This window comes from Giraffa tippelskirchi, chromosome 2 (assembly GCF_054371585.1).
Source record: "Giraffa tippelskirchi isolate mGirTip1 chromosome 2, T2T-mGirTip1v1.2.pri, whole genome shotgun sequence".
NCBI lineage: Eukaryota > Metazoa > Chordata > Mammalia > Artiodactyla > Giraffidae > Giraffa > Giraffa tippelskirchi.
The window spans coordinates 149,520,971-149,536,317 of record NC_137276.1 but is presented as its reverse complement, the minus strand read 5'-3'; the positions used below and the strand labels follow the sequence as shown (position 1 = coordinate 149,536,317).

Here is a 15,347-nt window from a genome sequence, read left to right as displayed (position 1 = left end):
TTGGCTTAGAAGATTGAGAGTATTAAGTGCCCTGCAGTTTGAATATCTGTATTGTTTTAATGGAATCAAAGGGCACTTTAATAAACCCTCCCAGTTTCAAACAGTTTGGCTATACAAATCTGAAAACTAGACATTTAAGACAGACACAAAGCCATCTACCTACTTGAACACTAGGAAAAACTCAATTTGTGAATTGCATATGTTTGATTTTTTTTAAAAGCATCATATATTAACAATAGTATACAGTAATATATATCTTTTCCCTAAATGCTTACATACCTAGCCCATTTTCATTAACTGAAGCTGTATCGGATTCAGTCATCCCATCCATCAGAACAGCATCTTCATCAGTCCTTCGTCTACGAGACCGCCTACGACGGTTAGTACTGTGATGAGATTCGCTGGCATCAGTGTCTGCAGTCTGATCTGATTCTGTATTATCAAGTAAGCTGTATGGATTGCTGTCTGGATCTTTGAGCACTAAATGCATGTCAGAGGCAAGAAATATTTGTTTAAGAGAGCTGCAGTTAATAGGAATGTTTTGACCTATATTGAACTATATCAATTAATAATAAACTTCAATTTTCCCCCAATAAAAATACATCCTCTGTCTTCAGACAAAATGTTTTCTGTATCACTATTTTACCTGAAAAATAACAAATATGAGAAAACTTTAAATGGTAATGAAAAATTAAAACAGAAGATGAGTGAACACCTTGGCTTTCTACCATTTCTCTTTGACTTGTCTTAAAAACATATTAGGAACTAGTATACTATTACATGTTACTTTTTACATTCACATTCCTAGCTAATTCTGTACAGAGGCTAAAGAAATAAAAATGAAAACACATATTCAGCTAATATATTTCCAAATAATACTCAACACCTGCACTCTATGACATAACAGAAATCTATTATTACAAACTGAAGCAAGCAAAAGAAATCTACACAAAAAAAGGGAAACTAAAAAGTTTGAAATTCTAACTGGTTATAGGAAAATGTGGGAATGAATGCTGACTAGTACTCCCATTTCCAGACAGAAAGAGTACAGGTGGGATGTGGTAGGGTAAGAGTGGGAAAGGAAAGGTTTGTAAGACATAATTTATAGGGAAAAAAATACCCATCTTACCTATGTGCATTATTGCTTCCAGCAATCAAATTATAGAAGAAATTCACCTAATCACGATTTTTCCTAAGTTTCCTTTGGTAACAGCTAGCAAGCTAGCATCTTTGCAAAAGACACTAAGTTTATCCATTAATCATAAACACTAGGTAAAGTACATTTACTTTGAAATTCAGCAAACTGTAATGTTAAACCTTGGGTAACAGTGAGCAGTGTTGTAAAATATAAAAACTATTTCCTTAAAAGTCTATAAAATGAACTTAGGACTTGAAGATTATCACTAGAACTAGAGAATACTTTTTTAAAAAGGTTCTTTAAAAAATGTGATTTGATTCACTTTTTAAAAAAAATTAAAGAGTGGTTTTCCTACAAATGCCATACAATAATTGTTATGGTTATATCCCTGATATAATCTAATCCCTGACAATCTTTCCCCAACCCATTATGCTAAGCAAGAACATTCTGTCAATTCCTACACCACCACTTAAGTTATAGCATTTAAATTTTCAAAAAGACAATGAGTAAAAGGTTTCTTATAGTATCTCAAATCTCAGTCTTCTAGACATTCCTCTTTACAGGTGAATTCCTCCAACAATAGAAGATTTTTAAAGAAGGTGATTTTACAGTTTTTCCCTGTTTCAAAGTGGTGGAGTAGCAATAAATGCTTTTCAGTTGTATACAAAGGTATTTAGATCTCTCTATACATTAGAATTATCTGGGTCTCTCTGGCAAACAGAAATACATAACCCAAAAAATTCTAGAGAGAAAAAAAATTCTAATTACCTAAGCGTCCAAAGTCTGATCATCTGACCAATGAAGCAGAGAAATCAGCTCCAACTAAAATTGCTCTGATCTGAATATTCTGGCTAAACTTTCACTGAGACACACTCTATAGTGCTATTCCTTATGTTGTTGTTGTGTTGTGTGTGTGTGTGTGCACGCGCATATATATATTCTACTGTTTTCCTGAGACAGTTAAGCAAAAAGAGAAACTTCCAAAAATGGGGGGCGGGGGTCCTGGGAAAGGAATTAACTTTTATGAAATTATACTGTTTACAAAGAAAAGATTCTGACAGAGTATATAAAAGACTACCAGAACTGATGGAAGATTTGCCACCACGTGGTCCACCACGACCTCGACCCCCTGAAACACTTCTGCCTCTTCCTCCTGGGCGTCTCCTGCTGTCACGCTGATGCCGACTCTCTCGGTCATCTTCTCCCGCCAATGACCAATCACTCAGCTCATCTTTACGCTCAGATTCAGTTTCAGATGGGTTAGACAGCTCAGAGTTTGTACCTTGGGAAAGAAGAGAACATAAGTCTACTATATTTCTATTTTAAAAAAGGAGTGAAATTTTTCAAAGAATTTCTTGCAAATCATTGTTTAAATAACGCTGATATATGAAAATGCATTTAATATGGAAAATATGTTTTAAAAAATTTTGCCCACTTTTATGTCTTTAACAAATTGCTAGTATAATAAAAAAAAAAAAATAACCACTCTCCAAGTATTTAACAGCCAATTTAATCATATATAGGAAAAAATGAGTAACAATTGTATAGTGTATTCTATTATATCACTTGATTCTAAGGAGCACTTTTTTCCCCCACATTTAACATCTCTGAAATCAGGATATTTCTTACAACTGATTGTCTCATAAACTGGGAGTGCATTTTTAGTGGCTGTACATAAAATTTACCTCTTTTGCACAATAATGTCTTAAATTAGAACAATACAATGTTTGAAATCACTGAACAAATTTTAGGTTACTCTGGAAAAATATAACTTCAATCTGACAATAAGAGTTGAAGCCATTACCAGTGAGACAAAAATTCAGCATAACTTGAAAGTTAACTAGACTATTTCTAACATCCTAATGACTGAATTTAATACTTTTTAAAAACGTAAACACCACAATGATTCTATAAAAGCTTATAATATCACCATTTATGTGTCAGGTTTATATGACCCAATCACTAACATACTCATTTCCACTTCTCTGTTAGTTCTGGGGTGGCACTTTTTTATCCTTTCATCATAGAGATATCCTATGCTTTTCAAAAGTTCATTTTACACCACTTAGCTTTTACAAAAGACTTACACTAGTATCCGTTTTCACAAACCAAAAGAAATCAAAAGGGGATTTTTACTTTTAAGGGAAAAAAAGGGCACAAAGAGAAAATAGCCTTCAGTATTCCCTTTGCAGCAAGCCATTGCAATTAAAAGAGGCAGCAAGCACAGCAAGCAGTGAGAGCAGCATCCCCCAGCTCCTGCCTCAGGAACTAAACTCAGCATCTCAGCATCAAGCAAACATATCTTTGAACCATATTGGTGAGCATCTCTGCTTTATTTTATTTCCTGAATCTATTAGCAAGATGTGTCCTAAAGTAACTGCTGCTTCTTCAGTTTATGCCATTTCAGCTTACAAAAGGTTTCCCAGGAAAACTCTACTTTTTGATAGTGTGGGAAACTATATGTGCAAATCTATCTCCTTAAAATTAAAAGCCCAGTTCAATGTCTGTAGCTTCAGACCAATTTAACTGAAAACAGACATCTCCTCTCATTTCCTTAAAATTAATGTAAAATTAATAAAGCACTGCCATGTGTTGTTTTCTTTTTCCAATGTGGATTTACTTCCACATTGGTTTACAGTAAAGGGGAGCTCTCTTATACCTCTAAATGTCCACGGAAGCCTAGCAATGCACATATCAATTTTCTCCTGATAAATTAATTTACCGCGTGATTATGAAGTTCCTATGCTAAACTCCCAAATAAGAATGATTTCAAGATAAACTAAAAATACCCTCTATTAACTCCATAGTCATTTTTGATAAAAGCAAAATACAAGAGCTCTTCAAGGAATAAAACGTAAAGTTGAACAAAGCCCACCAACTTCCTTTCTCCTTTAAAGAGGACTCCATCTTTTTTCTCCATATACCATATAGATGTAGCTAGTTATGAATGGATTAATTTAAGAAAAATGTAGCAAGTTTCTAGTACTGACATTTGCATCTTTGTTAAGATGAGTCTCATATTAGAAAATGAATCAAAACACTTATTTTTCCAAAGGATAAGAAAGAATTTTGTTAACTGATGTCATGGTTTGGTGGAATAAGGGTAATGTATCATTTCATGAGTAGTTTAAAACAAAACAAACAAAAAAGCTTTGGGAATTATAAAAACTTTTGTTGGATTTATTTATAAACCTACATACCCTGCCTGAAAACATTACCAAATTTTGAGGTTAGATGAGTATCTCATTTTAAAAGGTTTTAACAAAAGTTCCTATCAAATTATCTTTTAAAAATACAGTGTAGTATTTAACTCAATATCACGAGCAAAAATATTTCCATAGTTTTAATTTAAATCTAGCATTCAAGATACTTATAGAAGGTATCTAAAATCATAAATAGATTTCAGGAGACAAAGACAACTATTAATGTCAAAAACAAAAAAAAAGGCTAATGAACTGGTAAGTTCTCCATTTTCTTCATATTAAACATTTCTGAGATGGCAAAAGGAACTCTGCAAATGTAATTAAGGTTAAGGAAACAGGTTTGGGGATTATTCTAGACTATTCAGGTGAGGCTAATTTAATCACATGAATATTTAAAAAATAGAGAACCATTCTCAACTATGGAGAACCAGAGAGGTGGCTGAATAAGGACTCTCTGTAATCTGTTGTTGTTTAGTCGCTAAGTCAATGTTCTTTTGTGACCCCATGGACTGTAGCCCTCCAGGCTCCTCTGTCCATGGGATTTCCCAGGCAAGAACACTGGAACGGGTTGCCATTTCCTTCTCCAGGGGATCTTCCTGACCGAGGGATTGAACCCATGTCTCCTGCACTGGCAGGAGGATTCTGCACCACTGAGCCACCAGGAAAGCCCATCTACCTGTAATTACTGGCTTTTTAAGATGGAGGAAGGAGGACCTAAGCCGAGGAATAGAGTTGTCTTTAGAAGCCGGAAGTATCAAGGGAACAGATTTTTTCCTAGAGCCTCCAAAAGGGAATACAGACAGGCCAACACTTAGATTTCAGCCCAGTGATACTCATGTCAGATTTCAGACCTACAGAACTGTAAGACAATAGTACTGTTAGAGGATTTGAATTTTTAATTTAATATATAATCAACAGAAAACTAATACTCTGTTGAAGTCATCGCAATCATTACAATCTCAATTTTGTAAAATATAAGTTCATGGATCCAAAAATTAGGGAGAGGGCTACAAGAAATAATGATCCATAAAACCGATCCAATTTGTAATGGCTCCAACAAATAAAAACTGTTTTCAACAGAATTTTAAATCAGATTTCCCTAAAACTTCTAAAATCACCTTATGAAGATGGTTCACATTCTTTTAAATAAACACGTATGCTGAACTTAACATTAATAGCTAAAGTACCACATTTCATCAAACCCACCATGCCAGAGTACCACATTTTATCAAATCCGCCATGCCATCCATTGTTAAGTCACAATGTTTTGTGTGCCACTTAAGAAAATCTTGCCAATTACAGTTCTAAGACAGCATCCATTGTAAAACACATTAAGTTCAGAGATGTTAAATTCAGAAAAATGTTTCTTATATAGATTATATATATATATTCGTCACCTAAAGTATCTTCTGCCATCAAGCAGACAAGAACATCTGTAACCAAATTCAAAATAATTTTTATTTCTCTGGAGCCCATTTAAGTTCAACAGCTATTTCAGAAAATACAATGTTACTAGTTTGAAAAGACTCAGAGGTAAGAGTGCCATCTACTGAACAATTTGCATAGCGTTCTTCAATCCAAATGTTATTCCTCTATCTTCTCATTTATTATCTACTGTCAACAAAAGCATTTTGCCCAAGAGGGACCTCTCATTAATAAAGCTGACTTCCCAGAGGCTTATAAAATTCTTGCATAAATTCATCAACCAAAAAACCAAATCTGATTATTTGCACTAGTAATTTGTACCTCTAAAATCATTCAGTATGTACTTAATCTCTATTTAATTACTGTCTTTTGTATTAAATGTGTTTTCAGGACCACAATTCTCAATCCTTCACATGCCAAACACATTAACTGGAATTTTTCTTTTCGGGTTTCAATACAGGGTTAACTTTAAAATAATGAAAAAGCAGGAAGGGAAAACTACCATTCAACTCTACAACAAATGAAATATAGTACCAAACTGACTCTGACATTATTAGATGATCCTTCAAACATGAAATACGGATGTGGAATCTGTACACTATAAGCTTTCGTGCATTTCTATTTTCCCTAAATGCCTTCTATTCTGGAAAAGGCTTATGAAATATTTTCCCAAAGCAGTTTGGATGAGCATAGGGGAGTAGAGAAGAGAGGAGAGGAGAGGAGAGAGAAGGGAACAGAAAAATCAGGTCACTGCTAAGATCCAAGTCCAAATGTAGAAAAATGGAACAACTCCAAAGCTGAAGAAGAAGTAAGAAATTTAGGATTAGAGAATTGTTGACCATCACCATCCACTGGCCCCTTCCTACATGGGTTTAAGTCCCATCTTCAAAGCGAAATGTATTTTAGAAAAATGTTCATTTATGTTAATTCAGTTCTAACTTTTAAAGCCCTCATATTATTGAAATCCTGTATTTCACAAAATAATTGCCGATGTGAGATTTTAATCTTCAAAACTGCCAAGTGAACCAATACAGTATATTTTAAAAACTAGTACAGATTTGCTATATGTAAACATAGCACAGTGACTAGCATATTTTTCACTTTTACTTTTCCTAAAGGATAAGCAAAAGGTAAATCCTAGTAGTATCACCACCATCACTAGCTTTTTATTGGAAAATGTATATAATTATACAAGGAAACTATCTGAGAAAACCAGCTGTATATATATATTTATTCTAAATATTTAGAATAAACATGAGCTATAAATTTAACAAAAACACGTTTCATTTCATTACACAGCTGCTTGAACACTACAAATCTTATACAGTCATTAATATAAAATACAGTCACTACTATTAAAACGTGTACCTCAGAACTATCTCCTACCCTCAAAACCAAGATAAAGTGATGAACTGAATAATAATGACCAAAATGTATTGGAGCACCTAAACTACAACTATTACCAAAAAGAAAATTTTTTTTTTACCATAACCGGAGGTGTAATTAGGGCCCCGACGACCTCTGCCTCTTCCACTATAAGACCTAGAACCTTGTACAGAAGAGACGGTACTTTCATCAGTGGCATATCCTTTCTCTTTTTCAGGCCCTCTGGTGGAAGAAGGTCTGAAACCCATACCAATCTGTCGAAGCTGTTCATCAATCTGTAGTCGTTCCATTCTTAGCTGTTCTACTTCCTATAATGAAAATGAAAAAGGATTAATCTTACATGTGTTTTTTTGTCTTCTTAAAGCCTAGAGTTGGGCTATACTCTGGTCCTACCACTGAAAGCAGCTGTGATCTTGGGCAGTTATTTGGCAATGTAGACTGTATTCCTAGTGAACATAATTTACAAGGTCAATTCACCAAGCATTTACTAAATGCCTTAGCATCATGTGCCAACCATGCTAAGTGCTACAGGTATACAATATAAAACAGACAAGGACTCTTCTTCTTCAGAGGAATGTTTACAGATGAGCATTAGAATAACCTAGGGGATGGTTAACAGACAACTGCTGAAATAACCTACTTTAACAGCTAATTATCAGACCTAGTCTTCAAGGAGTATCAAACTCTACTAAATGAGGTAAACTACCACCTATGACAGGTATTATTAATAAACTACTTTCCTATCAATATAGTGACAACTGAGTTGTGGCCTAGCTGAACTGGCAGATTTGGTCATTCAGAGATTGAGGTCATTATAGGATATGAAAGTAAGGTGTCTAGAGAAAGCTCTTGGCTAAAAAACAGTGGAGTACTGGAAAGACAAGTTTTTCAAAGAAAGGAATGACTTAATCAAGGCTGCTTTGAAAATATTAACATAGAAATGATCTGAGTGACTAAAAGGAAAACATAACTAGAGACAGCAGTTGAAGTACCATAAACAACAAAAACACAGCAGGAATAAGAATAGAAAATGACAATTCCAACTTATAATAATTTACAGGGCATTTCTTTTACAAAACTTTTCCTCTTTATTAACTGGGATAGACTAAAAAAACAATGGTTAAGAGTTATCAAATGACATAGATGGAGGTAGTTCATGTGATTCAGAGAGTACCAGTAACCATCAGGTGCCAACTCTGCTAAGTGCTACAGGTATACAATATAAAAAAGACATGGACTCATCTCCTTCAAGGGAATGTTTACAGATAAGCATTAGTAACCAACAAAGCCCACATCATTCCTGGTTCTATCTCCTATTTGCAACAACCGTTTAGAGTGGCCATGTCTTAAACAGAAGGAAAGAAATATAAACGTTCAGAGGGAAAGAGAAAAATGTACATGAGCCCAATCATTTTACTATGGCAAAGGACCTTTTAATATTTTCACACAGAAAGGAAAAAAAAGGGAAATATGAAGCTGAATTAACAAAAATAAAGACTTTAAAATTTACTACAAATACTAATATAAAATTAAAGTTTAATGTGTGGAGGAACATGATATAAATATGAACACTATACAAACCTTTAGATAAGCAATATGATACTCTAAAAGCACTTGCACATTTCCAATGCTTTCTTTAGTGCCAACAAATACAAATGGAACCATCCCCTGTAAGAAAACACAACATCCTCAGTATTTAGTATTTATGTCCTCTAACTCAAGCAAATCTTTTAAGTAAATAAACCAACTTCAAAGAAATTTTCCATCAAACTGGCATGAATTTACAGATTAGATGTATCTTTGGTAGTGCTTGCCTTAAAAACATAATACAACACATTGGGCAGGCTATCCCTGTAATAGATGCTCATATAGCAAAACTTTCAACACCTGTAGGTTGGAAGTACTTCGTGACCATTAACACAAGTATCATGTACAAACTTTCAATATTTACACAGTGTAAAATGAAGAAATTACTGATATGGGCAAACAGTCACCTTAGTTATTAAAGCAAATGAAAGGATTAACCCTGACCCGTTTTGCTTAGCTGAAATTCAAAAGACGGTTTTAAAAAGTGAGAAGGAAGAGAAGTAAGATACCTAAATGATGGGTTTTTTTTTCTTTAAAGAAATAAACTTCCAGGTTCCTATTGGCGAAAGAAAATGAACAGTCTAAAGAAACTCATCCAATCACTTTCAATGTCCTTCACTTTCTTGATTTTACAGAATCATTCTTAACAGCTATTTAAATAACCTGGCTTAAGAACTTTGGGTTCTAAATACAGAGTTAAGTGTGGCTTAACTTTTTATTCTATATAGGAAACCACTATGTGACTTATTTTCAAAATAATTTTTAAAAAATTTAATTACTGAATTTTAGTATGGGGAATTAAAAAGAAGAAAGGCACCAGGGCAGGTGCTAAAGCTACAGTACTGAGTACAGCTATCATGGAGCTGAAAGCTGTAGTGACTCTAAAAGAAGTAATTACAACTAGGAAGGCATGAAACAAGGGACTCTAACTTAAGCTTAGGAAATGAGAAAGCCTTGAGCTATTCTCAAGAATTCACGTGCAGAAAACAGAGGATGCAAAGTGAACGAAAGACAGGAGGGGAAAAAAAAGAGCTAGAAAGTTTTAATCCATAATGTAATTCTGGGACTATATTATTTACATTTATTATTTAATGTTCATTAAAAATTCACTTTAAGAAATATCTCAATTCTACAGATGAGAAAAAAATTTACTCAAAGTCATAAAATCAGCAATTAACCCTAACAATTTCATATCCAGTTATCTAATTCCAAATAATATTCACTTGTTAACTGCCATAATCTATGTTAAAGAAAAAGGTAAAGGTAATCACAATTTCAGAAGATACTAAACGTTCTTATAATAATCTCACTGTAAAGTATTTGTGGAGGTGATGGAATTCCAGCTGAGCTATTTCAAATCCTAAAAGATGATGCTGTTAAATATAATATGCCAGCAAAATCTGGAAAACTCAGAAGTGGCCACAGGACTGGCAAATGTCAGTTCTCATTTCAATCCCAAAGAAAGGCAATGCCAAAGAATGTTCAAACTACCACACAATTGCACTCATTTCACACATTAGCAAAGTAAAGCTCAAAATTCTCCAAGCAAGGCTTAAACAGTACATGAACCAAAAACTACCAGATGTTCAAGCCAGATTTAGAAAAGGCAGAGGAACCAGAGATCAAATTGCCAACATCCATTGGGTCATTGAAAAAGCAAGAAATTCCAGAAAAACATCTACTTCTACTCCATTGACTATGTTAAAGCCTTTGACTGTGTGGATGACAACAAACGGTGGAAAATTCTTCAAGAGATGGGAATACCAGGCCACCTGACCTGCCTCCTGAGAAATCTGTATGCAGGTCAAAAAGCAATAGTTAGAACCAGACATGGAACAATGGACTGGTTCAAAATTGGTAAAGGAATACATCAAGGCTGTATACTGTCACCCTGCTTATTTAACTTATATGCAGAATACATCATGTGAAATGCCGGGCTGGATGAGGCACAAGCTGGCATCAAGGTTGCCAGGAGAAATATCAATAACCTCATATATGCAGATACCACCACTCTTACAGCAGAAAGTGAAGAGGAACTTTCAGAAAGTGAAAAGCCTCCTGATGAAAGTGAAAGAAGAGAGTGAAAAAGTTGGCTTAAAACTCAATATTCAAAAAGCTAAGATCATGGCATCTGGTCCCATCACTTCATGGCAAATAGATGGGGAAACGATGGTAACGGTGAGAGACTTTATTTTCTTGGGCTCCAAAATCACTGCAGATGGTGACTGCAGCCATGAAATTAAAAGATGCTGACTCCTTGGAAGAAAAGCTATGACCAACCTAGACAGCATATTAAAAAGCAGACATTACTTTGCCAACAAAAGTCTGTCTAGTCAAAGCTATGGTTTTTCCAGTAGTCATGTATGGATGTGAGAGTTGGGACTATAAAGAAAGCTAAGCACCAAAGAATGGATGCTTCTGAACTGTGGTGTTGGAGAAGACTCTTGAGAGTGCCTTGGACTGCAAGGAGATCCAACCAGTCAATCCTAAAGGAAATCAGTCCTGAATATTCATTGGAAGGACTGATGCTGAAGTTGAAACTCTAATACTTTGGCCACCTGATGCGAAGAACCGACTCACTGGAAAAGATGCTGATGCTGGGAAAGATTGAAGGCAGGAGAAGGGGAGGAACAGAGGATGAGATGGTTGGATGGCATCACTAACTCAATGGACATGAGTTTGAGCAAGCTCCGGGAGTTGGTGATGGACAGGGAAGCCTGGCACGCTGCAGTCCATGGGGTCGCAAAGAGTCGGACGTGACTGAACTGACCCCACATAAGCCAATATCAACCTTCAGATTTGTTTTCACGTTCAATGCTTTGAAAATTAAAAAGTTTTGTTTATTTAGGCTTTTAGCTTTTCTTTAAAATGTTAAAAGATACAGCAAAACAGAATACACGCATACCTACACAGCAACCAGATTAAAACTGAGCAGCATCGATTTCTTTTATAGAAAGGCACAGCGTGCCCTTCCCCTTCCTCTCTTTTTTATCCCAATCTGTTTGATAATTTACATAATCTACCTGGTATAATTTACATAATCTACCTGGTATCTTTTAGCATTTAAATTTCTTAATTCTGGCACAGAAATGGGAGGTAAAAATGACCAAAACTACAAAGTAAAGTGTACTAATTTATGAAGGACAACCTAAAAGAATCAGCTTGCAACAAGGTGGTATATACTGGAAAGCAGCTAAGGAATAAGTCAAGCTAAGGGAAGACTAGATATTAGTATCAAGCTAAGATATTTATAATTGAGTCATTTAATGACCCTGCCCAGTAAACACCTTAATCTTCAGACCAATTTTAGCCAGCAGTTATAAGCCAAACTGTTATTGTTGTTTAGTTGCTAAGTCACGTCCAACTGTTCTACAACCCCACGGACTGTAGTCTACCAGGCTCTTCTGTCCATAGGATTTCCCAGGCAAAAATACTGGAGTTGGTTGTCATTTCCTCCTCTGGGACTCTTCCCAACCCAGGGATCAAACTTGCATATCCTGCATTGGCAGGCAGGTTCTTTACGACTGAATCACCAGGGAAGCCTGGTATGCCAAATGGGTCACCATTATTTTACACATTAAGCATATAAACAGAGATGGTGTCAATTATAATAGTATGACACCCTTGATTTTAATGGGGTCGTCACCCACCCTCCAGGTGGGGTATGATGTTTGCTTAACATGAAGTTAAAATTACTTAAGGTTTACATCAATTTTTGAAGCTGTGTAGGATGTAACCAATCTACAAGTACTCATTTGCATAAGTTACTTGTTTTTCCTCATTTGTTTTTATCACCACATTCTAACTAATTAAAAGAATCAAGGAAATGGTATCTTTCACTGGAATCTTTAAAACATCCAATATGTGGTGTGAGGCTGTTTATCTTAGCAAATATCTTCAGTTTCCTCCATGTGTCTCTCTTTTTTTTAAACAAAACTTACTTTGTCCAACAAGCAAACAAACTCCCCAGTTACCCATCGTGCAAAACTGAAGCAGCTGTGAATGTACTGCTTTCTGGGAGATAATTTTGGGGGTGGAGAGGGGGAAGTCTTTGCCTTATATTCAGACAGATAACTATACAGAGTTGACCACTAGAGCCAAAAAGGTTAGTGATGCTTAAAGTGGTGGATAAGAAGCAAAAAAAAAAAAAAAAAAAACAAAAAACAGCACTGTGGACAAGACATTAACATGTAACAAAAAGACTGAAAAAGAAATTTCACAAAGTTGGCATTACCTGCTACTGCTAAGCCACTTCAGTCGTGTCCAACTCTGTACGACCCCATAGACAGCAACCCACCCGGCTCCTCTGTCCCTGGGATTCTCCAGACAAGAATATCGGAGTGGGTTGCCATTTCCTTCTCCAATGCATGCATGCATGCTAAGTCACTTCAGTAGTGTCCGACTCTGTGCGACCCTATGGACAGCAGCCCACCAGGCTCCTCTGTCCACAGGAGTCTCTAGGCAAGAATACTGGAAGGGGTTGCCATTTCCTTCTCCAATGGCATCAGAATAACTAGCAATGTTAAAGCTTAAAGATTTCAATTAAGAAATGGTCAGAGCTTATAAATTAAAAAAAAAGTCAAAGAAGCATTGTTAAGAATTCCTTCACAGCCAACTGTTTTGTTTAGAGTACCAAATTAGTACCAAAAAAAAAAAACTGGTAAGATTATCAAACTAAAGTTTTTTTTCTTTTTCATCAAAAATTGGCCTTTTTACTGAAGCACTGAGAAACAGACTTAAAAAAAAAAATTCCACTGCAGAGTGAGAGTAGTTCACTGGGTATAACTTTCCTAAAACAATTTTCAAAATAGAAAAGAATGGGCAGGGGGGGGGGGGGGGAACACAGGCAAATTATGTTTTAAATACTTACATCTTCTCTAGGTAGTTTATTTTCATTGTCTCCTTCAATTCTCACCCGAACCACACCAGATTTGTCTACTATTTCTTGAATAACTTTGCCATTTTTCCCAATTACTTTTCCTTTAATAAGAGAAAACATATATAATAATAAATTAAAAACCAACACTGCTATCATTTCAACATCAACCCAAATAATTTAGGACTTGCTATCAAATTATAAAACCCAAGCAAAACTGCATCTTTTTATTCTCAATTAACTCACCCTAACGACAAATGGGAAACATATCCTTGGTATGAAACCTCCTTCTCTAAGGTTGCTACTATTAACGGAGACTGATAACTCCACTCACATGTAAGATATTTTCAAAGTCCAACTATTTTATAATATGTTCTATACCATTTTTATATTTTTAAACTATCAAGTCCAACCTATTTATTCCAAGAGCTTGAATTATATAAATGAAGGCAAAAAGAAAACTTTTATTTTGGTATTAATTACATCAACTTGTTTATATTTATGACACATTACATATATTATTATTCAAACAACTAACACCGTCATCAACCTGGCTTTTATTTTCAAGGTCCTACTTAAAAGACAACTGTGACTTGAAGATTCTTTTAAAATGAATATTCTCTTCACGGAAATAAAATGTTTACATTTAACTGGTATTACATTTTACACCTATAAGTGTTTAAAGTACTTTAGAACTATACAACTACATACAAAATGTATATGGGTTGCTGTCTTCCTAGATATGAAATACTGTGAAATAACACAGAATTCAAATTATTTACCTTCTCCACACTTAACTTGTTAAGTCTGTCAAATAACAGTTACTGAGTATCAGACAATTAGAGGAGAAACTAAAAGCAGGATATGAAGATGCTCTTCACTTAGGGAACTCACTTGTTATAAAGCTAATATACACCCATAAAATAACAAAGCAATACTGGGTAGTGTTACCTGGTAACAGAAGTAAATGTTCTAGTAACCATTACTATAAATAGATGTATACTAAGTTAACAGTAACATCTTACTTGTTATTAAGTTCAAATCCTCAGTTAAAATGTTACATTGTATCAGCAATCTATTTCCACAATAAATTAATTTTGGCTGAAATAGGTTATAACGTAACTTTCTTGTACTGCATGCTTGACAAAACAGCTTCCAATGAAGAATAAATAAGGGGGACAAACAAGGGAATAATGGCAACAGTAAGCCAGTCAATACAACAGACACTATCATAGGATTTTCAAACCTCCTCACCCAATTAACTCTAAATTTAAAAGCAGCAGCAACTGAACAAGAGAAAAAACGAAATAGAGTAGGACAGGGAATTCACATGATGCATGTCTTCTCAGAGCAGCCCTAGCAGCAGCATATAAAAGCAACCTTCATGTTAACACAGTGAAGCTCAAGCAGCAACTCCATCCTTGACCCTGCTAAAAATAAGCAAATATCTTTTCGAAAAAACAAAAATCATATTGTTACATTATACCCCCTCCCCAAAATCTCTGCCCCTTACTTCTTTTGAACTATACCAGTGGTGAGTGAATATCCATCACCCTTCTGGGGTCTGTGGCAAGGACCTACCTGCAAGTTTTATTTAGTCCCACCAGAGACCGTCAATATTTTAACTGATCATTTCCACAGTTTAAATTCCAAAGCATATTGACAAACTGAAGCAGACCTGTGGTATAATTTGAGCACTGAGCATAAATGCTGAAGGGACAGAGTAGAGAAG

At 35.1% G+C, this 15,347-nt stretch overlaps 1 protein-coding gene across 23 annotated transcripts in view; it reads right to left on the bottom strand.

The window, feature by feature from the left end:
• The window catches only part of FXR1 (FMR1 autosomal homolog 1), a 68,452-nt gene that overhangs the window by 5,299 nt on the left and 47,806 nt on the right, over positions 1-15,347 (bottom strand). For 9 of the 23 annotated variants that reach the window (XM_081571078.1, XM_081571082.1, XM_081571089.1 and 6 more), the window contains exons 10-15: positions 13,610-13,719; positions 8,734-8,820; positions 7,403-7,460; positions 7,253-7,315; positions 2,217-2,420; positions 280-480 (exon numbers count right to left, since the gene is read on the bottom strand). In XM_081571078.1, coding sequence (XP_081427204.1) covers positions 280-480; positions 2,217-2,420; positions 7,253-7,315; positions 7,403-7,460; positions 8,734-8,820; positions 13,610-13,719 — 723 coding nt within the window. Of the gene's footprint in view, positions 1-279; positions 481-2,216; positions 2,421-7,252; positions 7,461-8,733; positions 8,821-13,609; positions 13,720-15,347 lie in introns of all 23 variants that reach the window. The other 14 variants (XM_081571072.1, XM_081571076.1, XM_081571085.1 and 11 more) reach the window with 5 other exon arrangements.